The sequence below is a fragment of the Heterocephalus glaber genome, unplaced genomic scaffold (assembly GCF_053883595.1).
Source record: "Heterocephalus glaber isolate CG9 unplaced genomic scaffold, H.glaber_assembly_v1.0 deba00001667, whole genome shotgun sequence".
Taxonomy (NCBI): domain Eukaryota; kingdom Metazoa; phylum Chordata; class Mammalia; order Rodentia; family Bathyergidae; genus Heterocephalus; species Heterocephalus glaber.
In genome coordinates, this window is record NW_028258407.1 from 64,181 (window position 1) to 90,199 (window position 26,019).

The 26,019-nt window shown below is 37.8% G+C and overlaps 1 protein-coding gene across 1 annotated transcript; it reads left to right on the forward strand.

The window, feature by feature from the left end:
• On the forward strand, positions 1–26,019 carry Tpte (transmembrane phosphatase with tensin homology; the record flags this gene model as incomplete). Its single annotated transcript, XM_087197477.1, is given in 12 exon segments — positions 1–148; positions 1,398–1,517; positions 2,636–2,735; positions 2,861–2,924; positions 3,620–3,684; positions 6,169–6,229; positions 6,997–7,078; positions 7,182–7,270; positions 10,252–10,255; positions 19,857–19,914; positions 22,002–22,079; positions 25,918–26,019. Coding segments are annotated over 12 exon segments (852 nt in total), but the record flags the coding sequence as incomplete, so codon positions are not given.

Here is a 26,019-nt window from a genome sequence, read left to right on the forward strand (position 1 = left end):
GGAATTTTGCTGATCTTTGCGGACTTGTCTCTCTTCATTACAGAACTATTTGTCACTAAAATCAAAGATTATAGTCCTTTGGAATATCATTCAATTTCTTTAGTTATTTATTTTTTCTCATGGATGTTCTTCGGGTATATGTAGAAAGGTAAGCTTTACTTTTTGGCATAAAGCTATTTTATACTGTCATAAAAAGCATCCCAAAATGATTTGCAGATCAACCCAATGAAAAGTATCCCTCTTTATCAAAATAAAACTCCTTACAAGCATTGTCCACTGAGAAACAACGCAAATTCAGCTTTTCATAAATTGGGCTTTAATAGTGTTACTGCTGCAACTGGTATTTCATTGTTCAAGAATGTATTTTAGATGGTGCTTTCAGTAAACTTTGAAGGGATTTTTAGAAAAAGAGATCAGGCACCTGATGTGTCTGTAAGTACATTAATTAATAAGATAAATATGTATGTAAGATACAAAAATTCTTTGAGTTGAAATTTCCCAAAAAAGTTGAATCACAAGTAATATTTGATAGAATATTAAATGTATCATGAATAATCCCTGTATCAGTTAAAATAAAAACTTTTGTTATGATGGGGAGGAGATCTGAGCTAACAACCCATCAGTGAGACTTGGTAGTAGAATAGCAGTTTTTTCTCTGCTTCCTGGCTTTCTGAGAAGGTGAGTGGCTGAACTGAACCTTGACACTGGATTGCTGTGGGAGGGACTAAGTTCCCTAGCCTCACTGTTCCAGAACATTTCAAAAGGCAGTTTATCTGCATTCCTGATGACTTTTTATCTTCCTTTGAGCTAAGGACAGTTGCCCCCAAACAGATTACGAAGACCCTGTAAGAGTCTGTCTCCAGAAGCTTTCTCTGGAGCTCCAGTGCGCATGTCTAAGAGTAAGTGAAAGAAAGCAGAGGTGAATGGAAGCCTGCCCTTGCTCTGGGGAGGGCACAGCAGCCCATTGGGATTCCAGAATGGTTGCACAGCCAGACTATGAGTTCAAAATAGTGGGCCTCTTTCCTTCTCATAATCTCTTGTACATGCCTCACAGTCCCAGTTGCTCCAGGGCAGTGACATATTCAGATTCCATTGCCCATTGTACCACCCAACATCCCACTTATCCCATGAAAGAAGCAATATTTGCCTCTTGTTCAGTGGTTTGCTTTTATCTCTTACTAAGCTTAAATTGTCATAATGATGCTTCTTAACATATATACACATAATGTAAATTTATTGCTTGAAAACATTCCATTAATACTATATTTTCTCTTGTTCTAGTCTATTTAAAATTATCTGTTAAAATATAATTTTTAATGAATATAAATCAACTTGTACCCTTAAAATACTATTTCTTTTTTTGTGAGGATAAACATATTTTTAATTTTATATTACAGGAAACAGCATTATTTTTCTGATTTACTCAACATCTTAAATGCAATCATTACTGGGGTAATTCTGCTGGTTAACATCATTTACTTTTTTCATGACTCGATGTTTATTGGTGCTATCCCCAGGTATGAAAAGTTCTTCCTTTCTTTCAATTTTTTTTGCATTTTCCATGGCTTTAGTTTTTTGTTTTTATGGTACTGGGGATCAAACTCGGGACCTTGCGCTTGTGAGGCAGACGGCGGAACCACTGAGCTAAAATCTCAGCCATCCATGGCTTTAATTTTGTATAATCATTTAAACTATTCTGTGATGTGTTTCAAACCAGAAATGTTTAAGTAAATTTCCATATACTTTGAAACAAAAAGATAGTGACAGGTGAACACTGTAGACTCTAAGTATCTTTAGTTGAATAAAAAACATGGAGCACCCAAAGAAGAAATCGGAGACTTGGCTTCTTGTACTAAATTTAATGCCATTACATTCTGAAATTCTTCCTAAATTCCCACTTGCGCTTCAGCCACAAATTCCTTTCAATGTTCTATCTGAAGGTTTCCTATATCTAACAGAGTATTGATGTATGCAAAATTTGAGTGACTCCAATCACAATTCTTGAAAAAAATAGCAAATGGAACAGAAAACCAAGAAGTGACACGAACAGTTAGAAGAAGAGTAGTTGTGTGTAGTTGTGATGAAAATGAAGACAGCTGAGGCAAAGTTTGAACTGTTAAGGATTAGGAAAGCAAACCACCAGTGAGTGATCTCTCCCCTCCCCTCGCCTTCCCTCTTCTCTCCTGTAGCAACAAGGAAAAGAACAATGAATTTGCATTCATATGTAGAGGGAGTGGGGGGCACTTTCTAGGCTTATTCATTGGTCAAATAACTAGGTTTTAAAGTAACTACCCAAGGCTTCAAGTCAGGACCCCACTAAATGTGGGTGGCAGGATGGAGGTGATACAAAATTGCCTCTGGCTAAGAACCACTGCTCTAAACTTGACCCGGGGCTGCAGATACAACTCAGGAGTCCAATGTTTAGCATACACGAAACCCTGGGCTCAGGCCTCTAGGACTGTTGGGTGCAGGGAGGGAGAGGGGGAGCGAGAGAGGGAGGGAAGGAGAGAGGGGAGAGAGAGAGAGAAGGTGAGAGGGAAGGAGAAGGAGAGGGAGAGAACAAGATCTGTTAAACAATCCATATTGACACAATCTTCTGTTTCTGAAGCAAAATGGGCCTCTTAAATTTATTTAGATTGACAGTTTTATTTCGACTTTTACGACTTCTCATTCTGATGAGAGTTTTTCATCTGGCTTATCAAAAAAGACAGCTTGAAAAGCTGACTAGAAGGCTGGTAAGTGGCAAAACATATTTGCTTTTTGTTTTGGGAAATACTGTAAGGATAGTCTTGTAATATCGTGGTCCTTATCCACATGTTGATATATGTTTTACAAATCAATGATTGTTTTAAATCCCCAGGTTTCAGAAAACAAAAGATGATACCTAAAGGATGGATTTGACCTAGACCTCACTTATGTTACTGGTTTGTGAAACATAACTGTTAATTTGCCTATGTTCATTTCACTTGTGAATAATTTCACTTTACTAGTGAATAATATTTTCTTTTGGTTTTTCCTTGGCTAGGCCATCTTATTTCAAAGTATCCATAAAGATATCTGCCACTGTGGGTGTGTGACATATTTGTAGTTTAGATCTGGCATTGAAAAATCTCATATCATTTCAAATCAAAGCTACTTGATTGCACTCAAGAAATGGGATTGATTTTCAGCTGACTCCATTATAATTTGATTTAGAATTTATTGTGTTCTGGTAGTTATCCTGGGTCCCAAGCATCCTAGAGAGGCTTCTTTTCCTAAAACCCCAATGAGGTTACTGCTCTGTAGATCTAAAGTTTTTGGAGTCAGAAGAGCTAGGAAGGGCTCTGGGAATACCCATCGATCACTGGAGCAGATTTCTTAGCTTTTCTTTGGTAGTCAAGGTATTGAATAAAATTTAACTAATGAGAAGCTCTAAACTAAGACCAACACAAATTTGTGGTATATGACTAGAACCAATTGAATCTTAGAAGTATACCAGTTTAATGGTCACTATATTGGATGATTTAATATATTAGCTTGATTATCCTGAGAATTAACTTGTTTCTGCCAACCTCTATCTTGAAAGTTCTTTTCTATGAAAAAAGAGTCTGGTTAAAAAAACGATAACTTTGACTTCTAGATCGTATTATTGCCATGTCATTTCCATCTTCTGGGAGGCGGTCTTTGTACAGGAATCCAATTAAGGTAAGGATATTCAAGTCAGATGTGGTGGCACATGCCTGTCATCCCAGCACTTGGGAAGCTGAGGCAGGAGGATCGCTGTGAGTTCAAGGCCAGTCTGGACTATATAGTGCGACTCTGTCTCAAAGAACAACAACAAAAAGGTAAGGATATCCATGTAACAAATACTCCTCAGTGAATGCAGACTGTAGAATCATAAGCTTAATATTGACCCTGAGATGGCAATATTCTAATAGCTTACTCTTTCGAGGTTAAAAAAAAAAATCATGATGGATTGATGTCATTTGGCTTTTGTTATTTATAAACCACTCCAAAACTTGCTGGTTTTTAAACAAAAACCAATTTATCTCATGTTACTGTGGTTTTTGACTTTAGCCTTAACACATTGGTTTTGATGATCAGAAACAGGATTTGTTTTCTCACCTGGACTCACTCATGCATCTTATGGGTAGTTACTGGGTCATATGAAGTCCGGTTAGTCTTAAATGGCTCAAGTAAGCAGCTCTGTATAGCGTCTCTCCTCCAAGCAGACTGGTCAGCCTTGTTCACATAGTGGGCACCTGGTAAGGGTCCCGGAAACGCAAAGAAAAGAATGCAAAGCCCCTTAAATCAGGCTTCAAACTAGTAAATGTATATCTACCTCATTCTATTAGACAAAATAGATTTCAAAGCTGGTCTGGATTCAAGAAGAAGAAAATAGATTCCATCTCTCTATGGGAGGAAACATAATGCATTGTGGCCATATTTTATATCTTTGAGGGAGAAGGAAATGCTATAACTAAAATGTATTTTCTTAGATTGAGATCTAAATTATAATGGATTGATACTGCTTTAAGCTCTGTGGATAAAAAATTTCAAACATACAGTGTTTACTGTGAAATTTCAACTCAGTCATCAGTTAAGAAGTATCTATGAGCATATGTAAGTTAGTGCAATTTACAGTAGCTGTTATGTCTCAATAAAAACATAATTATATAGCCAGGCATGGAGTATTATACCTGTAATCCTAGCAAGAGGTTGGAGGTTTTCAAGCTTAAGTCCTAGTTCGGCAACTTAGCAAGGGTCTGTCCCTAAATAAAGTTAAAATATAAAAAGGTTGGGAATATAGCTCATTGTGAAGGCCCTAGGCTCAATCCCTAGTACTTTCCCCAAACAAAATGTAATTATACATCTGTAGGTATGCATACTTATATGTAAGAGCAATCATGTGTCATTTAATAATGCGCTACATTCTGTTGGGTGGGGTTTTTTTGAAAAAAAGTTGAATTTAGAGCACTTACTGTCTTTTGCATTGATCCACATATAACAAATATAACACTGTCAAAAAAACCATGTTCAATAATATTTAATTCATTTCTCAAAATTGCCAGAATTTATCTTTATGGGTAAATCACTAAGTTACTTTTCTTATTGCTGAGACTACCCAAAACCCAAAGTTAAATGTAGGAAGGTTTATTTAGTTCACCGTTTGCAGAGTCCAGAATTGGCTGGCTCCAAGGCAGGATGGCATCGCAGAGGAGAAACAGTTCATGGAAGACAGAAGGAATCAAAGCAACAAGGAACTTTAACAGCATCTTTCTGCCCCTTTAATCTTATCCAGACTACTTAGGGAAGTTAGCACTCACACCCTTAATCCTAATGCCCTTGATCCTAGCATTGCACCATGAATCAATCCTAGTGTCACATACTCTAGATCCAGTCACCTCTGAAAAAACCCCATCTATGACTGCATGAGGCTTTGGGGAGACATTTAGACAAAAGCCATAACAATCACCCCTTGCTTACTGTGTAATATTGTTTTTCAGTAGATAAAACTGATAATTATTGAGTTAATTACAGCTTACCTAAGTAGAGCCAATTTTATTTTTGTAGATTTGGTGGTGATAATAGCAATTAGTTGGCAGGTTTCCATATTGCCATCATTTATCTAAAATGTGATATAATTTATCTTTGTATATCATTGATACTATACATAATTATTTTATACATTTATTTGTATAGTACCTAGGTAGATTATAATATTCATAATTGTACAAAAGTCATTTATTCAGAACTAGATTCAAGTACTAACCATATCTTACATCTGTGAATTAATGATCTGGAAGAAATTTAGCTAGCTAACCAGCTAATTTCCTTTGCTGTTAGCTTTTTTTTTGTTACTGGGGATCGAACTAGGGACCTCGTGATTGCAAGTCAGGCGGTGGCACCACTGAGCTAAATCCCCAGCCCTCTGGTAGCTTTAAACAATGTACATTTATAGTATGGCTAGTCTGAATAGCCAAACCCACTTTGTGGTCTACTTGAAAACTATCAGTTACATATGATTTGGAACCAACATACTCGCATTCATATTTCTTGAATCCTCCCTACAAGGTGCCAGTGAAAGACAAGTGAATAAAAAGTAATAACTTTTAGGTTACTCTTAGTAACTCCTAAATTACACCTGGGTCATGTTGGATATGTAACACATATGTCTGTCCTTTTTAGGAAGTTGTCTGGTTCCTAGATACCAAGCACTCAGACCATTATCAAGTCTATAATCTGTGCAATAAGTACATAACTCATTTTTCCCCTATAGATATAGAAAACAGATTATCACAGTAATAAGATGATTCTGCTTTTACATTTCATTTAATCATAAGTACTTAGTAGTAGGGAGTTAGATCAAAAACCCACATCTTATGCTGGTTCTGTTTGGTAGGAAAAGTTAGCTCACCAGCACAAAGTTATCTATGAGCGAGGCAGGAATGGTAGGACCAAAGGGGGAAAGGGGTGGAAGTGAACCATTTAAGGAAGATGTGCTCCAATGGAATTAAGTATAGGAAATTTCTGGTTTCTGTGCAACACTGTGTTGAGGACAAGTCAACAAACGTGCTCCCTAAACTGCCAGGAGTGGGTTGTGATGACAGCAGGGCACTTGATGTAAAAAAAAACAGTGGCATCAACAAACTCTGTAGAAAACAGATTATACCCCAGTTTACCACTCTTGTCTGTTGAGTGTGTATATCAAGTAGATGTTTTCAGAGGCAATAATTTTGGCCAGCTATATTTGCCTCTGCTCCATGGTTTCTAACTATCTTATAGTGATATGAGTAGACAGCTAGAAATTTAAATGTGATGCCTATCAAACAAAATTGAGTTCAGATTACCTGACAAACCACTGTCTCCTTATGGTTTTGAGACTCATGATTGTTTTAGAGCAGATTTCAACTCAGAAAGCTTCTTTTGAAAATGGATATGGAATTTCTAACTCATTTATGATTTCATCATTTGCTATGCTTTTAGGCAGAGAGATATATCTACTATTTCTTTTAGGTGAAAGAGCTTATGATCCTAAGCACTTCCATTATAGGGTCCATCGAATTAAGATTGATGATCACAATGTCCCCACTCTAAAGTAAGTTTTATGCTACCTTGTCTATCAGAAAAGGGCTAAATACACTGGGCTTGATTTTTTGGAAATATTTTAATTCAACTAAAAATCTTATATTTGGAATCAGGGAGATGTTATTGTTCTCCAAGGAAGTAGAGGAATGGATGGGTTAAGATAAGGAAAACATTGTTGCAGTTCACTGTAAGGGAGGCAAAGGTAATAATGTTTGTTTTTTTTTCTAAGAAATTGAAAAGATAGAGCTGGGATATAACTCAGTGATACAGCACTTGCCTAACATGTGTGAAATACTGGATTCAATCCCCAGTACTGCAAGCAAAAAGAAAGGAAGAAATTGACAAAATATATTGAAGTATAAGAACAAGATACGCAGTGCTATTAATCAGTATTAATTGTTGTTAACATTGGAAAATAGCTTGGAGACTGAAGCAAGGGAAGGAAGAAAAGAAATAAAGTGAGAGAAGGAGAAAGGGAGAGAATAAGGGAGAAAAGTAGGGGAAAAAGAGCTAAGGAAGTTGAATGTATTTTCCCTTATTTACTATTTGGGTTTCTTCATTTTTATTTGCCTGTTTATATCAAAATAAAATGGCATACAATTTCAGAATGTCAGAGCACTTTTTAATTTAAGGCTATTCTTTTTTTCTTTTTCAATTAACAAGTAATTTTCCATTTTTTTGAAAACAGAATATCTGTACATTTATTTAGAGACTTAATTTGTTAGAAATTCTGGTAGTTTTCAGTGTAAAAATTTTTCAGTTTTCACCTTTTCTATTTTTTTATTAGTTATACAGAATTAGAAGTTTTATTTTGGCAGATTTGTACATGCAGATAGCATACTTCAATCATTTTCATTTTGCATTACCTCTTTTGGCCCACCATCCTCCTTAGTTTTATACTGGGAGGGTTGATGAATATATTTATTACTTATATCCATCCTCCCTATTACACAGCCCTACCCACACACCTTTATTCCTTCCCTCTAGTCTAACAGTCTCCTTTCTACCTTCTCATCTTTTTAAAATTCCACATGTCAAGGAGAATATGGGATATTTGTCTTTTAGAATTTGGCTTATTTCACTCAACATGATAGATCTTTCCAGTTTTTTGCAAATGATAGAATTTTGTTCTTGCTGTGACAGACCAATACCCCATTTTGTTTACGTACCACGTTTTCTTTTTCCACTCATCTGTTGATGGGCATATAGTCCTGTTCAATATCTTGACTATTGTGAATCATGATGCAATAAACATGGGTATACACGTCTCCCTATAGTATGCTGGCTTCAGTTGCTCTGGTTAAATATCAAGAAATAGTATCACTGGACCAAATGGTAGCTCTATGTTTAGTTTTTAAAAGAACTCCACACTGATTTCTGTAGTGACTATAGTAATTTACTTTCAAGCAAGCAGTGTAGAAGGGATTTATCATTCTTCATCCTTACCCGTCAGTACGTATTGCTTTTTTAAAAAATAATTTTATTGGTGCTGTTTAGATATACAATATAATTACATTCATCATTGGAAATCTGCACCTTTACATAACCTTTCTTGGTTCTTGTTTTTACCCCATTCCCCTGCCCTCCCTTCAACCCCTCCATCTTCCCTATTTACAAATATTTTTTCAGTTTTTCATTTACTCATATTAATTCCATTCCCTTCTTTCCTTTCCCCTACCCCTCACACTTCCCTTCCCCTTTGCACCTTTTCCGATTTCATATTATTATACCTTTTAGTCCTTATTTACACATTCAGTTTCTCACTCTAGAGAAACTACTTGGTATTTACACGTGTGTATTTATTTTACTTAGGAACATGGCCTCAATTTGCACCCATTTAGCTATAAATGTCTCTAATTTCTCATTTTTTATGGCTGAGTAGTACTTCATTTTATTTATTTGTTTGATTTTGTTACCCTGGATCAAAGTTGGGCCCTTGGGCTTGCGAGGCAGGCAGCAGAACAACTGAGCTATATCCCCAGCCCCTAGTACTCCATTTTATATTTAAAAAACCCCACATTATTTTTTTTTAATCCAGTCTCTAGTTGATGGACAATCGCGCTGCTTCCAAGTTTTAGCTATTACAAATTGTGCTGCTATGAATATGGGTGCACATATAGGACTTTGGTATGATTCTTTTAATTCTTTGGGGAAGATCCCCAGCAGTGCAATAGCGGGGTCAAATGGGACTTCCAGTCCTAGTTCTTTGGGGTATCTCCATAACGATTTCGACAGTGGTTGTACCAGTCTACAGTCTCACCAGCAGTGGAGCACGGTTCCTCTTTCCCCACAGCCCCACCAGCATTTGTTATTGGTTGTTTTCATGGTAGCAGCCATTCTTTATAGAAGTGGAATCTCAGCATTTTCAGTGGCATCACGTGAATGACCAGGGATGTTGAAAAGTTTTTCATATGTTTATTTGCTATTTCTACTTCCTTATCTGAGAAAAGTCTGTTCATTTCAGATGCCCATTTTTGGATTGCGTCTTTAAATTTGGGAAGTCTGATTTTTAAAAGTTATAGATTCTAGATAGTAGACCTTTGAGAAACAGCAGGTGAAATTTTTTTTCACAGATTGTGGGTCTTTTCACACTGTGGTTTCTCTTGCAGTACAGAAGCTTTTTAATAAGACAAGATCTCAGTTATTGTTTATGCTAGTTCACGGGCAAATGAGGTTTTTGTTCATAATATCTTTTCCTACCCCAGTGTCTTCAAGAGTTCTACCTAACCTCTGTTCCAGCTGGGTCAGTGTTTCTCTTTTAATATTTAGATCTTTAATGCATTTTGATTTTAGTTTAGTGCATGGTGGCGGATATAGGTCTAGTTTTAATCTTTGGCAAGTTGAAACACAATTTTTCCAGCACCATTTATTAAAGAGGCTATCTTTCTTCCAGTGAGAGTGTTTGGCTCCTTTGTTGAAGATGAGGTGGCTGAGTGTGTCTTGAGTTGCTTCTGTATCTTCTAATCTGTTCCACTGGTCCTCAGGTCTGTTTCTTTGCCAGTACCATGCTGTTTTTAACCACAGTAACTTTGTAGGATACTTTCAAGTTGGAGGTTTGATACCCCCTGCCATGCCTCTGCTGCCTACAATTGCTTTTGCTATTTTAGGTCTTTTTGTTCCAAATGAACTTCTTTTTTGTTTATTTGGTACTGGGGCTCAAACTCAGGACCTTTTGCTTCCGAGGCAGGTGTGATGACACTGAGCTAAATCCCTGGCCCATCAAATGAATTTTTGGATTGTTTTCTCAAGGTCTAAGTATGCTGCTGGGATTTCAATTGGGATTACATTGAATCTATAGCAGATTTGGAAGAATGACCATTTTTCACTATGTTGATACTTCCTACCCAGGAGCAGGAGATGTCTTTCCATTTTCTGATGTCATCAATCTTTCTTTTCAGAGTGCCATAGTTTTCAGAGACGAGGTCTTTGATTTCTTTCGTTAGGTTGATTCCTAGGTGTTTCAGTCTTTTGGATGCTATTGTGAAAGGAATTATTTGCCTTATTTCTCTCTCAGTGAGTCTGTTGTTCATGTAGAGGAAAGCTATTGATTTTTGTCTGTTGACCTTGTATCCAGCTACTGTACTGAATTTAAGTCCAGAAGACTTTTGGTGGAGTTCTTGGAGTCTTCTATATAGAGCATCATGTCATCTGCAAATAATAACAATTTGACTTCATTTCCTATCTTCATTCCTTTTATTTCTTTCACTTTTCTAATTGCTGTGGCTGTTTCCAAAATTATGGTGAACAGGAGTGGTGATAGTGCACATCATTGTGTTGTTCCTGATTTTCGTGTGAAGGATATTGGTTTTTGACCATTTAGTATGATATCGGCTGTTGGTTTTTCATAGATGGTTTTATCTGATTGAGGAAGACGCCGTCTGTTCCAATTTTTTGTAGGGTTTTTATCACAAATGCGTGGTGGATTGTTTAAAATGCTATTTCTTTATCTCTTGAGATGATCATATGGTTTTCGTCCTTGGCTCTATTGATATAGTGTATTACATTGATTTTTGTATGTTGAACCATCCCTGCATCCGCGGGATGAATCCCGCTTATTCAGGGTGTATGATCTTCTTGATCTTCTGCATTTTATTTGCCATTATCTTATTAAGAATTTTTGTATCTATGTTCATTAGTGAGATTGACCTATAGTTCTCTTTTTCGGTTGGGTCTTTCTCTGCCTTGGGGATCAAGGTGGTGCTTCCAGGCATGAATTCGGGAGTACTGTTTCCCTTTCAATTTCATTGAAGAGTTTAAACAGTAGTGGCAGTAGTTCCTCTCTCAATATCTTGTGGAATTCGGCAGTGAATCCATCAGGACCTGGGCTTTTCTTAGTTGGTAAGATTTTAATTACATTTTCAATTTCATTGGTTGATACTGGGTTGTTTAGAATTTTTAGCTCTTCTTCCTTCAACTTCGGTAATTAATACGTATCTATGAATTTATCCATTTCCTCTGTGCTTTCCACCTTATTGATGTATAAGTTCTGTAAGTAGGTATTGATGATCCTCTGGATTTCTTCTGGGTCCATTTTAATTTCATCCTTTTCAGTGCTAGTTGCATGGATTTGGGCCTTTTCTTTCCTTTTTCTGATAAGCTTGGCTAAGGGTTTGTTGATTTTGATTATTCTTTTGAGGAATCAACTCTTTGCTTCACTGATTTCTTTGCATCTTTCTGTTAGTCTCCATTGCATGGATTTCTGTTCTGATCTTTATAATTTCCTCCTTTGTATGAGCTTTGGCTTTGTCCTGCTCTTTTTCTAGAAACTTGAGGTTCAACATCAGATTGTTTAACTGGCCTCGTTTCTGTTTTCCTCAGTATTCACTGCTATGAATTTCCCTCATAAGACTGCTTTCATTGTGTCCAATAGATTCCAATTGTGTTGTCATTTAATTGAAGGAACTGTCTGATTTCTTCTTTAATTTCCTCTGTGACCCGTTGGCTATTCACAAGTGTGCTATTCAGTTTCCATTTGTTTATGTAATTCTTGTGGTTGCTTTTGCAATGGATCTCCAATTTCATAGCACTATGGTCTGATAATATACAGGGAATAACTTCGATTGCTTTGCACTTAGTTAAACATGTCCTATGAGCAAGTATGTGGTCTATTTTGGAGAACGACCCTTGTACAGCTGAAAGGAATGTGTATTCTGATTTTGTGGGGTGGAAGACTGTAAATATCTGTTAAGTTCATTTGTTCAAGAGTTCGATTGAGTTCTACTATTTCATGACTTATTTATTGTCTAGTTGATCTATGTGTGACAGTGGGGTGTTGAGGTCCCCCAGTACAATAGTATTAGTGCATGTATGACTTTTCATGTCGGTATTTGTTTTATATAGTTGGGCGCACTAGTGTTTGGTGCATAGATATTTCTGATTGTCATCTCTTCCTCTTGGATTCTTCCCTTTACAAGGATGTAGTGTCCTTCTTCATCTCTCTTCATCAGTATTGGTTTGAAATCTACTTGATCTGCAAAGAGGATAACTATTCCTGCTTTTTTTCGGGTTCCTGTTGCATGGAGTATTTTTTTTCCACCCTTTAACTTTCAGTCTATGAGATTCCTTTTGAATTAAGTGTGTTTCTTGTATGCAGCATATTGTTGGATTTTGCTTCTTGACCCATTCTGCCAGTCTATTTCTTTTGATTGGTGAATTGAGACCATTAACATTGATGGTTACAACTGAAACGTACTGACTTATCATTGCCATGACTTTTTCTTTTTGTTGGGTTCTCCCCATTTACATTTAATTTCTTGTCATGCTAGATGGGTTCATTCTGCTTTGCTTCCTGGGGTTGTGATCCTCAATGTCTGTTCCTAGCAAATTGTGTAAATTCTTTGGAATGCTGGTTTGGCATTCACGAAGTTCCTAAGGTGTTCTTTGTCATGAAAGTATTTTATTTCTCCATCCGTTTTGAAAGATAGTTTTGCAGGGTACATTAATCTGGGTTGGAGGGTGTTTTCTTTTAGGGCTTGGAATATGTCACTCCAAGCTCTTCTTGCCTTGATGGTTTGTGTTGAGAAGTCTGCTGTGATTCTGATGGGCTTTCCTTTTTATGTGATTTGTTTCTTTTCTTTAACTGCTCGTAGAACTTTGTTCTTCTGTTGTTTCTGGAATCTAAACAATTATAAGCCTATATGTAGTTTTTTTTGATCAAGGCTATTTGGAGTCCTATATGCCTCACTTATCTGTATGTCAAGCTCTTTTCCCCTGCTTGGGGAGTTTTCTGCCATTATTTCTTTGAAGAAACTTTTTATGTCATCTCCACTCTCTCCTGCTTCTTCCTTGACTCCATTCAGTCTTATGTTATTCTTCTTTGCATCATCTAGCAGCTGCTGGATTGATTTCTCATGTTCCCTTGTAATTTTGAAGCAATTTTTCTTTTCCTGGTCAGATAAATCTTATCTTCTATATCTGAAATTCTGTCCTCACATTGGCTCATTCTGCTGTGTAGACTTTCAGTGTTTTTCATGTCCTGAAAATCTATTTGCATCTGTTTTATGGATTCCATTTGTTTCCTATGTTGGGATTCCATCATGTTCCTGAGCTCCTCTCTAGATTTATTAATCATGTCTTGCACTAGGGGCACAATTTCTCCTGTTATCTGAGAAATTATTTCTGATTTCATTTTTTCCCGATCCCCTTTTGTTGCCAGTTCAGTGGGTCCAGGTGGTTATCAGAGTGTTCCATCTCATTTCCCGTTGGGGTTGCTGTAGGTGATCTGGAAGTCTGGTTTTGAGACATTTATGTGTTTTCTCATTTCGACTGGGGGGGGCTGTTGGCGCCTTCCTGGATTACCTCCTCTGAGCTGGGATAGGTGAGGCAGGGGCCGGGAGCAGCGGTAGGGGTGGTGACCCAAAAGCCCTTTCCTGTGGGCTGGGACCAGCGGGAGGGATGGCCCGGAAGCCCCTTCCTCTGGTCCAGGAACAGTGGGATGGAGTCCCAGAAGCCCCTTCCTCTGGACCAGGAGCAGTGGGATGGTGGCTCAGAAGCCCCTACCTCTGGGCTGGCAACAGAGGGACTCAGTACTGTGGTCTGGTGTTCTGGTGTCCTCTGAGTCTTTGTAGTGTGGAACCAGGTGCCTGTACAGAGGAGCGGGGGTGGGGGGGTCCGGGGGATTGTTGCCGGGGCATAGGCTGATTTGGCGAGTCGTGACTCGGGACCTCTGTAGGGCGTGCGCAGACCTGCCTGTCTGCAAGTGGCCTGATTCGGCGTGTTCCGCGCTACTCTGTGTGGAGTTTTATATGTGTCTTTTAGTTGTATGTTGAGTTCTCTGCATGTACTTGGATTTTTCTATGATTTCTGTACATTGGTCTTTTTATTCTGTGCATGAAGCCCTCTAATTTTTCTCTATAATTAGTCTATGGTTAGTCTTGTCAGCATCATCTAGTAGTGGTTGGATCAATTTTCCTTGCTCTCCTATTGTTTTTAAAGTATCTCTGAGTATATTTCCTTATGCCTGCCCTCAGTGATTTTGTTCTCATGTTGGTCACTTCTATTGTTCATGTACAGACTAGGTCACTAGATGAATTTGCTAAATGAGGAATTGTATATAGTACTGTATTTACATTACAATATTTAGAACAAAGAAATGATCAAAGGAAACTCCAACTTGATGACTTTTCTTTCATTTGTTTAACTCTTCCATGCAGTACTGTAATGTATAACAGAACATAAAGCTATTGTGCAATACAATCAGCAAAAATTAGAGTACTGTGGACCGAGGATTTAGGATTTAGCTCAGTGGTTTTGCTGCCTGCTGTGCAGGCACAAGGACCCAAGTTTGATCCCTGGTACCAAAAAAAAAAAAATTGAAAAAAAAATTAGAGTACTGTATAAACAATACCATACCCCCCCCCAAAAAAGAGGAGAACGAAGAGGCAAGGGAGGAGAGGACTATAAAACAGATTATAGAACTATACCAAAAAAAAGCAGATCATAAATCCAAGCAGAGGGTTGTAAGTCTGAACAGTGCTAGCATGAACAGTCACTAAATTGGTAGATCATTCTGGGTGTGGTGCTGCAGGCCTGTAATCCCAGCTCTTGGAAGACTGAGGCAGGAAGATCGCCCTGAGTTTGAGCCAGCCTGACCTACATAATAAGTTCAAGTCCAGCTTGGACAATGTAGAGAGACCCTGTCTCAAAATAATAATTATAATTATAATTATAATAATAACAAACAGGTCATTAAATGAGAAGTACCTGTATTCAGAAAAATTATTTTTCTCCAAGATTTATGTTTCATATCTTTTCATGGACCTGTTTCTTTGGTAAATTTGTCATTCATGTTCTGAATTCTTTTGATTAGCTCCTTTGATTTTTTTTATTTGACTCATCTTTAACCACATTGGTCAGTTTGTCAGTTCCACAATCTGGCTATGTCATCTTTGAGTTTGCCCAGCTTCTTTGCTTCCTCACTGATCATTTTGCACAGCTCAGCTATTCAGTGTTTGATTTCCTCTCCATCAATGCCTCTTGGATCTGTTTTGAAACCGTTAGGAGTCTCTGTAGGCATATTGTTGCCTTGTTTCTTTATGTTCCTATTTTTTGTATGTGTGCTAAGAGTTGGGGTCCATCAAAGTGAAGAGTCTTTGTTGTTGGTATGAAGATGTCTTTTTAGTTAGGTTCTGTTTTCCAGTGATGTGATCTTGGCTTTATTTGTCGAGAGATATTATCCACCACTTCAACCTATTTAGTTTAATTGGATTAGACCTAGTCACTGTGGTGTAAGAGAACTTTTACTGGTTATAACAGCATCCACAGATCCAACTATACATCAAAATTTGACAATGTTGTCCTTTTGTCAATGCACCTTACAGACTCTACTATACTGCTAATACTTAGCAGACAGCTAAGTTAAAAAATATTTAAGACAGTTGGGCAGGGCTGGACTCTCAGCATAGAAAACAAGACACATTTACTGAGGGTTAACATTAAAAAGAGAAAAGCTACTACACCCACATACTTCCCCCAGGGAAGCTATATGACCAGATTCTCCATCTGATCTCCATTTAATCAATATTACCTGGGTGACTGTACTTATAATCTCATTGGTTGATCATGGTTTTGGCCCAGCTCATGCCCACCTTGTGATTTTCCACTGGATCTTAGTTTTGTTCCACTTTGTACCTGCCTTACCTCGTGGCTTTGCCCCATAAAACACCTTTGAGAAGAGAAGTGGACCGGCAACCCACTCTCAATGTCTCCTCTCCCATCCCTCTCAGGCAGAAGCTGTCTTTCCCTCAGTAAATTTTCCTTAACTCTTAACCTCTATTCTTCCTAGAACTCTTAATTTTAGAGAACACAAACTGGCATTTCAGATATCTAGTAGGCTGGGAGTTATCCTTGTTTCGATTATTTTTGCTTATTTGGTTTACATGGTGCCATATATTACTAGTAGCATTCAGTCTGGCTTGTGGAGGGATGGGGGAAAGAAAGAGAAAGAGGGAAAGAAATGGGATAAATCATTAAGAGGAGAGGGAGATAAGAGAAATGTCAGTGAAAAATAAGGTGTCAGACCTGTTGGAGGTATTTTTATGGCTGAAGTAAAAGGTTAGTTTTAAGGGGTTTGATAGAAGATTTGTGGAGGCAGAAGAAAGGATGCAGAGGGAAGGAAGTATTATATGAGACTGAGAGAAGCTGTGAGGTTGTTGGAACCTGTTAATTTGTAGTTTTATTTAGATCCACTAAGCACAGTTCTGTTAAGGGTTATCTCGTGTGGCCATGAATGCTACCATTCAAGTTAAAGCACTCTAGTCTGGCTCCATTGAATACCCCACCCTCCCCTGCACACCCCTAGGTTTCCAGGGATGCAATCCACATGTCCCTACCAGCAAGCTCAGTGATGCCCACAGTTTGTAGTATTTAGCCTCTCTCTGGCTAGGGCAGAGGTGGGGGCAGCTTTTCTTTTCCATGCTGAGCAGTGGGCAGGGGGTAGGTTGCTTCAGGGACAGTGTTCCTTGGTGTTTGAGGAGGTGATGGGGTGGGGAGGCATTGCCTGTTTGGGGGCTGCTGTCCCTTTCTATGGTTGCAATTTGCAGTTTCCCTAGGCCCCTACCTGCAGTTAGCTCCCAGCTTGGGTTTCTTCTTCCAGGTGGGAAGGAGAGTTTGTAGGGGGCCTGTCTCAGAAGTCTGACATCTATAGTAGTATTGTCTTCCTTCATGCTGTTAGAGCTGCTCCAAAGATGGCATGTTCATTGGCTAGAGGTTGTGGGGGAACTGTGGACCAGTGGTGACCCTAATTCCCTTTTTCCACAGCCTAGGTATTTGAATCAAGCTGGAGAATTAGTCTTCCAGCTTAATTTTCTATATCTGGATCTGTTTATCTTCCTTGTTTCAGAATACTTGCATTATCTGGTGTCTCTTGTATGAGGGTCTCTGATGTGCGTCTCTAATTAACCATGTTGGAGTCTTGATTGAATTTTTATAATTCTTTCCTTTTTAACCGCTATCATCAGCTTCAAAAATTTATTTAGTTATTTGTATACATATTTATTGCAGTACTGGGGATGGAATGCAGGACCTTGTGCATGCTAGGCAAACACTCTACCACTGAACCACTCTCCCCTCCCCACAAATCTTTTTATAATTACTCCAAAGATATCAAACCACATTCTTGGTTTAGCTGAAGTGTTTGTTTTTTTTATGTTGACCTAATAGCCTGCATTCTTTCTAAATTCTCTCATTAGTTTTAGGAGTTACGCTATAGATTTATCTGGAATTTTTCTAGTCTGAAAATAATGAAAGTTTGTTTCTTCTATTTTAATCCCACCTCTTTTGTTTTTCTTCTTTTGTAATACTACCTACACCCTGAAGTAGAAAGTTAATGGATGCAGTGAATAGTGGGCACTTTTGTTTAATTCTTACCTTTAAAGGGAATGCTATTGACATCATGGCATTAAAATGGTGTACCTGGTAGGTACATATTCTTTTTGTTAAGTTAATGAACTTTCCTACTTTTCCTTAATTTTTAAAGTCAAAAAGTTAAGGGCCCAGGATTATAAAAAAAAAGTCAGGAAGTTAAATAGTTTACATTTCTTTCTTTCTTTTTTTCGGTACCGGAGATAGAACTTGGGACTTTGCGCTTGCGAGGCAGGCGGCAAAACCACTGGGCTAAATTCCCGGCCCCATGCCATTTCTAATTATGACAATTATGTCAAATATTATGTAAATCTGTAAATGTTAAAGGAGAAAGAATTTTAATTTTGTGAAGACTAAGTTGAATGTTTCAGGACTACTTAATGAAGTTGAAAGGCAACAACCAAAATCATGGCTGAACCAAATGCAAGCAGGACCACTAAAAATACTGAGAGAAAAATTGTAGTAGAAAATTCTAGAAAGAGTCTACACCTAGCTTTCTGTAAAGAATCTGTAATGAGAGATTATAGATGATATACTGGCCTTCATACAGTGAGCCTGGCTTTTCCAAGACAGAACTCATATTTAAAAAGTTAAACTCTTTGTTCAATATTAGAATTTTAATGAATTAAAGTATACTTATGTCTGAGTTACAGTAAAGTATCTAAACCATGCACCGGTATATAGCATTTTTATGACTCCTTGCTTTACTGCTTTGCTGAATGAGAGGACAGGATTCTGCTCAAGGTATAACTGTTAAAGGAAATTTCCAAGTTTCTTTCAAATGAAAAAAAATCAGTTACAGAGACCCAGAGATGTCTTCCACAATTGAAATTTTAAAAGTTGTTGTATATAAGAGGCAAGAGTCTAATACTTGGTACCCTCTTGGAACAAGAAGCTTTTATTTATTTTGGTACTGGGGATCGAAGTCGGGTCCTTGTGCAGCAGGTGGTGAAACCACTGAGCTAAATTCCTGGCCCAAGAAGCTTTTATTTTTAATCATAGCAGGAAATGGTATAAACTTCTCTTTAGAAGTACCCAGATTAGAATAGTGTTATTCAATTGTTAGTTGCAAAATCAGTTTAATGTTTCATTAAAATTTTTTAAAGAACAAAATTTAGTGTCCCAGGTTAAAAGGTAAGTTGGGAATTACATGATTAAGATCAGTGTGTTCTGCCTAGGTCAAAAGCTACAAATTGTTACATTTTTTAAAAAAGCAACATATTTTTTTCAAAGTGCAATTTTTGTAGACAGAACAAAAGTATAAATTAGAATAAAAACAAAAGACTTTGAAAATGAAGTGACATGATGCATGAAGTCAGAGATTTGCTTTAAAATCCTGTAGCAGAAAGAAAAACAGAAGGAAGAAGGCAAGGAAGGGAAAAGAGAAATTAAAGAAGTATAGTAAAATGCTGATAATAATAGAATCTGCAGAACAGGCCCATGGGGGCTCATTATACTGTTCTCTTTGTATTCATTATGTTTGGAAACTTTTCATACAATTAAAACTATTAGGTAAAATGGATGGAATAAGAGGTATTGCTCGTGATAGATGGTGTTTTGGGTTCTGATCATGTTTTGTCTTTTATAGGTATTTTATTTGTGTCAGTTACAAAAGTAGAGTGTATAATTGGTTCTTAAGAAGTAGAGCTTTAGCTTTGGAGTCCTAGAGGAGAGCTGATTACATTTTCCTTTACTGCACTGCTTATCATTAGTGATTGAGGAAAAATATGCATGAGCACATGAACCACGCCCACAGTTAGGATAATGAATTCCAGAAGAAAACACTCTGGCTAATTCTGAATTAAAAATGCATTCAGGGTGAAAGAAAATCAATATAAAATGCACTCTGAATATTTCTGAGTGTATTTTTACACAGCTCTACAGTGAACAATGGTTTCTTGAACTAACTTCTTTTCTTTTCTAAGAAGAACTGGAACTACGGTTTGTGCCTGCCTTATTACCTGTAGATTGTTTTTAACTGCAAAGGTATGCCAGATGTTACTGTATGCTCTATCTTATTGACTGAATTTGCTGTTTCCTAAATAACACTGGTAGAATATTAAGACTATTCTTTGAGGGTAAATAAGGACCAAAATGGATGACAGACATTGGGAAACAGAAAGAAAATGTTCAAATGGAAAGGCGAACAAGGGAAAGAGGATGGCGAAGGGAAGGAAAAGGAGGGAATAAGGGATTTTTAAAAACCGCGAAAGAATAGAAGGAAAACAATAAAAACAAAGTTTTGTAAAGAGGGAGGGGAAGGATTGAAGGGGAGGGAGGAAAATAGGAAAAAAAGAATTGATATATTATGTACAGGTACACATTCCCTATGATGAATTTTATCATTGTGCATGTCAAAAGTGTACCACTAAAATTAATTTTTTAAAAAGATTATTCTTCGAGTCATAATCCTTAAGTGAAATTGGAGAGGTAGATTTTAGGAAGCCTGGTTTTGATACTTCCTGTTTAACTGGAATGCCAAAAATCTCATTAACTAACATAGATAACATTTTAAACCACTAGTTTTAAAAATAAAAATTAATGCCAAAAACTCTATGATATATAGATTACCAGCATTTTAAATAAAGGCAGGACCTAGAAGAGGCAGGATTAGGGTGAGATGAGTAATACAAATGCAAAGAACCTCAATAAGATGCTTCACTCACTTCCCCAAGAAAGTAATATAATTTCTTTCTTCACAAAAATATCAAATAGCCAGGTGTGGTGGTGGATGCCTATAAGCCCAGAACTTGGGAGATTGAGACAGGAGGATCGGCATGTGTTCAAGTCCAGCCTGGGCTACATAATGAGTTCAAGGCCAGCTTGGAATATATAGTGTTACCCTGTCTTTAAGGAAAAAAAAAAAGAATATCCAGATTAATTGGATAAGTTCTCCAAAGGGCCTGGACCATCCTTAGAATTGTTAAGTCAACTCATTTTCCAGCTCAGAATGTAGTCTCTCATGTGTATAGTTATTTCTGCATAGTCCATATACAGGGGACCTGTCACCTCTAGATATTTCTTTGGAAACAAGGTAAGCTGTTTCTATCTCTTCAAGCAGGGTTCTCAGTTGTCTTACTGCCACAATCTTGCTGAGCAGTTACTATTTACAGAATATAACCCCAACAATTCTTATCTTTTGGACTGTAGTTTAGAGAAAAGAAGCTGAGGGTTCTGCACCACACCCAGCTCTCTAATCCTACCACCTTGTGCTTTTCTGATTCCTAATTTGAGATACACGGGTTTTGAAAATGGATGTTCTATCTATCCTTATTCCGCATAGCCCACCCCCATAACACAGTGTCTGTGGTCCTTCGGCTAGGTCAGTAGGGTCAATGCAGGACATGAGGGGGAGGAGAGAGGGGTGGGGCAGGGGAGAGAAAAAGAAAAAGGGAAAGGAGGTAAAAGAAAAAGTGACATTCTAGTGTAGTGGTTTTCAAAGCTTATATTATCATCAGTGAGTTATAAAATTGAATTACTGGATTGTGATTAGCATTTTTAAATAAAAAGGAAAAGAGCAAAATAGTATCAAAGGAGAAGTATTCTGTGTGTGTGTTAGTGACAGGTTTATTAATATGGATTGTTGCTTTAAAACTAAAACTTTTTTTTTGGTACTGAGGATCGAACTTGGGACCTTACGCTTGCAAGGCAGGTGCCAGAACCACTGAGCTAAATCCCCAGCTAAAACTAAAATGTTTAAAAGCCATTGATCCAGAGCTCTAGACTGATAGCAGGTACTTGAACCGCAGTACTGTGCTATTTCTAAATGGCTGCACTGTATCCATAACAGCTCGTGTGATTTCTTTTGAACTCAGTCTTCTAGTCTATAAAATGGAAGGTAGGAAGAGAGGTTGGACCAAATAATTTGTAAGGCTTTCCAGCTCTAAAATTCCATGCCTTTATGAATTTTGAACTAGGGAAATTTTTATGTGGCTTTATTTGTTATTTTGGGTAGCTTCTACCCAAATGTTGCTGGCTAAAAGAAATAATGTGCCCTATAAATTTTAACAATGCATAATGTAGGAGAGGGAAGAGTGCATTGGAACCACCGTGTATTATTCCCTTTTCCATAGGAGAGCACTTATTTTGGGGAGCGACCAACAGATAAAACCAGTAGCACTAAGTTTCAAGGAATAGAAACTCCCTCTCAGGTAAGTTTTCTTTATAAAAGAGGGAGTTTTTTTAGAGGAATGCGTAGGACTGGCACCTGTTATTTGGTTTTTTAAAAATTCTTTGGTGATCAGCAGCTGCACTAAGGCACCCTGCAGTAGGCCTTGATCCCTTACAGGGCTTAAGAATCATATCTTAAGACCTGTCTCTGCTTGAGTAGCATTGTGCTCTCCCAGAGCAGTTGACTTTCCATTTTATATTTGTATAAAATATATATTTCCATTTATATTTGTTATTGTTCAAGAGATGATTTTCAGCTGGATGTGGTAGAGGATACCTATAATCCCAGTACTTGGGTGGCTGAGGCAGGAGGGTCTCTGAGAATTCGAGGCCAGTGAGTTCAAGGACAGCCTGAGCTACATAGTGAGACCCTGTATCAAAAGACAAAAAAAAAAGTGATTTCCCTCCTGAGTAATAAGTCTAATACTTAAAGTTCCAAACTCCCCCAAAGTCACCAGCCTTTGATTTTCCTGTAAAGAGGAATTAAGTCTTTCACAAACCCTATAAAGGCAATAGCCAATTTAACCTTTGCAGAAGAATATCACAAAGACTAATTCTGCATGACTCCTCTCAAGAGGAGAAAGAGAGAGAGAGGCTATATTCTGAAAAACAATGAAAAGGGAAATGTTTTTCAAAAATCCTATTATATAGCAGACACTGTTGTACTTTTACATATATCTCATTTAATACTTGTAACACCCATGTGAAATATATGCCATTACCCTATTTCTTCCTTTTAAAAACATTTTATTATGGGAATTTTCAAACATATACAAAAGTCAAGTGAATCATATAATAAATCTCTTTATAGTCACTATGCCACTTCAGCAATATCAGCCCATAACCAACCATGTTTCTTCCATTCCCTCTCCAGGCTCCTCAGCCCCCTGATCACCACCACTTTCCACTTTTTCTTTCCCTAAACTTATTATAAAGAGATCCCAGTCATCAGATCATCTCACAAGTATCTCAGAATGGCATCTAGCATAAAGACAAAAAAATAAAACCTTATGAAACAGCTGTCACCATACAATCTGAGCACTAAGTCAAAGAATGAAATCACAGACAAAAAGGAGGATGTTAGGAGAATGTTTATTGGAAGTAAGAAGAAAAATAGCTTTCTGGTGGTCCCAGAAAATGGGGTGAGAGGATACCTACCGTCGGCTAAAAGTAATATATGAACTTACCAAAGTCCAGCTCTAATCATGCCATTTCCATGGACAAAATCCATAGTGGCTCCTTGCAGTCAATGGCAACAAACTAAATGTTTAAACCTGGTCCTCTAATATAAGGCTTTCTCCCACAATGTTCATTTACACACTCCACATTCTAATGCATTTTAGACATTTTGCTGTTTCCCTGGCCGGTCAACACTTTTCATGCCAATTGAGTGCCCTTTCCTTCCCAGCCTGAAATAGTCTCTTGCTTTGTCAGTTCTTACAGACTTTTGTGCTTCTTTAGAGACTGTCATTTCACATTGTTTTCTAGTTGTTTCAAGTAGTAATTTTTATATTCCCTTTAAAGGGAAAGCTCATAACTTACCAACCTTTCTACCATTTGCATTCAAAAATGTCTTGGTATCCACCACCCTATATCTTCTTTGCTTGTAGTGAGTGTTTCTATTGACTTCTGATACAAGTGCTTGTTTTAAGCTTCACAAGAAGGAAGTGTGACAGCAAAAGCAGCTGGAGGGCCCTAGTGGGTTACATCCTTTGGTAGAAGGTGGAGCATCTGGTAACAGAAGCCAGAAGGATGTTAAAAGGATGTTAAATATATCTACTTCAACAACTCTTCCCATGCATCTTTCCTTCCCCATTTCTTCTGCAAACATGCAATTTCCCAAACTTTAATTCAGAACTAGCATACTGTACGTTATAACCATTATCTCTTCTGATTCACTGGGGTCAGAAGCAACTCAAGGACTCGGCTGCAGGTTTAACAGTGGTGTTGGTAAGACCCCAGAACAGAGTGCCCTCTGCTGGGTGTTAATTCTTAGATACAGCCACATTCTGCCCCTACATTGTAGTTTTTTATACTGACCACATTGCGTCTATCCCTGAGTAAGACCTTGCAAGAGCCTTTTTTTTAATGGTTCTTTCTGTCACTGGCCACTTATGCTCGTACACTCAGATTCATCTGCTTGCTGCTGACCAAATCAAAGAAAGCTATATATTTGATTAAAAAGGAGAAAGGATTCATTCAAAGCTACCTCTGAGGAGATGTAGGGCCTATTTGCCTCAAATCACCATCTTGCCATTTATAGGGGTGCAAGTGATATAGGAAATGATATAGGATTTATAAATGATATAGGGGAAATATTATAACTCCCAACCTGCTAGATGTCTGACATGCTGAGTTCCTGTTCCCCAAAATAGAAGAATGAATTCTAAGGAACAACGGAAGAGTAGGAAATATTTATTGAGGGGTAAGATACAGCTCCTGAGAGGGAGAAGGGGACCCCACTTCTCAGGGGAAGTTTTCTAGAGCACAACCACATGGGTAAAATGTGGGTTACTGCTATGGTCCACCAATAAGATTATAAGTATAGTCACTTAGGTTTACATTGATCCAATGGGGAGCAAGTCATGTAGCAAGTATACATGGAGGGAACAAAGAACTTTTTAGGAAGAGATAAGTCAGAGGGTCTTGGTCACCCACTGAGGTGACTGATGTCTAGCTAGACGTCATCAGACCAGGTGTTACCACTTATTTTAGGCCTGGTCATTTTGTCTTTATCTTGAGGCCTGGCCTCCAACAGATGCCCTCCAGCCACAGTTGTAATGTGTTTTTACCTTTGTCCTGACTCTCTTGAGGGTCTAGCCTGTCTGATTGCCTATAATATTTTGCCTAACTTAGCTGTCTACAACACAAGGATCTTTTTTAGTAAAGAACAGAGAGGATGGGGAGCATGAGAGAGACAGTGCAGATCTTCACACTTGCTTCACTTCCAGCCATCTTCAGCTCATCCTCCTCTTTCTTGTGGAAATGGGGCCGGCATCTGCATATTCCATAACTTCTTTTGGGCTGAGAAGAGGGTTTGGGCTATGGACTCAGCAGGAGAAAATTTGGGGAAGTTGCTTATCTCTAAAAGAAAAAAACCCCTAACTTTTAAAGTTTCATTTTCAATGCCAGTTACATTTCTAGTGGAAAGTATGACACTTAATCGTATTAGTGCTGTCCAATTGATTCAGTATCAGAACTCTACAACTCCTTGAAGAAAAGTCCAAGGAAATCCTTGTGAGCAACTTGTCAGGGGGGAATGATGAAACTAAGAGAATTCCAGGGCTTTCTTGCAAAAGCAGAATTGGAAAGTGGAAAGTGAAAAAAACTATATCCTTCAGGAACAGAGAAGAATGACATAAAATCTACTACAGACTATGGAAGGCTTTCTCTGCAGTCTTCACATATACGCTTCTCCCATGACTGGAATGCTATTCTATAGCAAATCACAAACCTTTCTCTGACTCAGTCGCAGTGAAGTTTATACCTCATATTAATAATATTGCAGCTGTGTTTGTTCTTGGCTCTAATCAGGTGCCCTCTCAATATAGGCAGCCCTTAAGCAAAAACTGGTTCTTTTCATGTCACTTACCCACAGCATGGGGCAGCATACATTAAAATGCTGAGCTATGCAGTGGCACCCCATAAATGTATCCTTAATTTCCTACTCCCTTCTAGGAGTTATTTGCAAAAAGAAAGAAAGAAAGGGTGGGGGAGAGAGGAAGGGACAGTGGGAAGGAAAGAGAAAAGGAGGGAATGAAGAATGCTGACTTTAGACTTTTCACCCCCACTTAAATCAAGGCTTCTGTTGTTTTACAGAATAGATATGTTGAATATTTTGATAAATTGACGACTTTATACAACTGGACTCTTCCTCCAAGAAAAATACTCATAATTTAAAAATTCATTATTCAATTCATG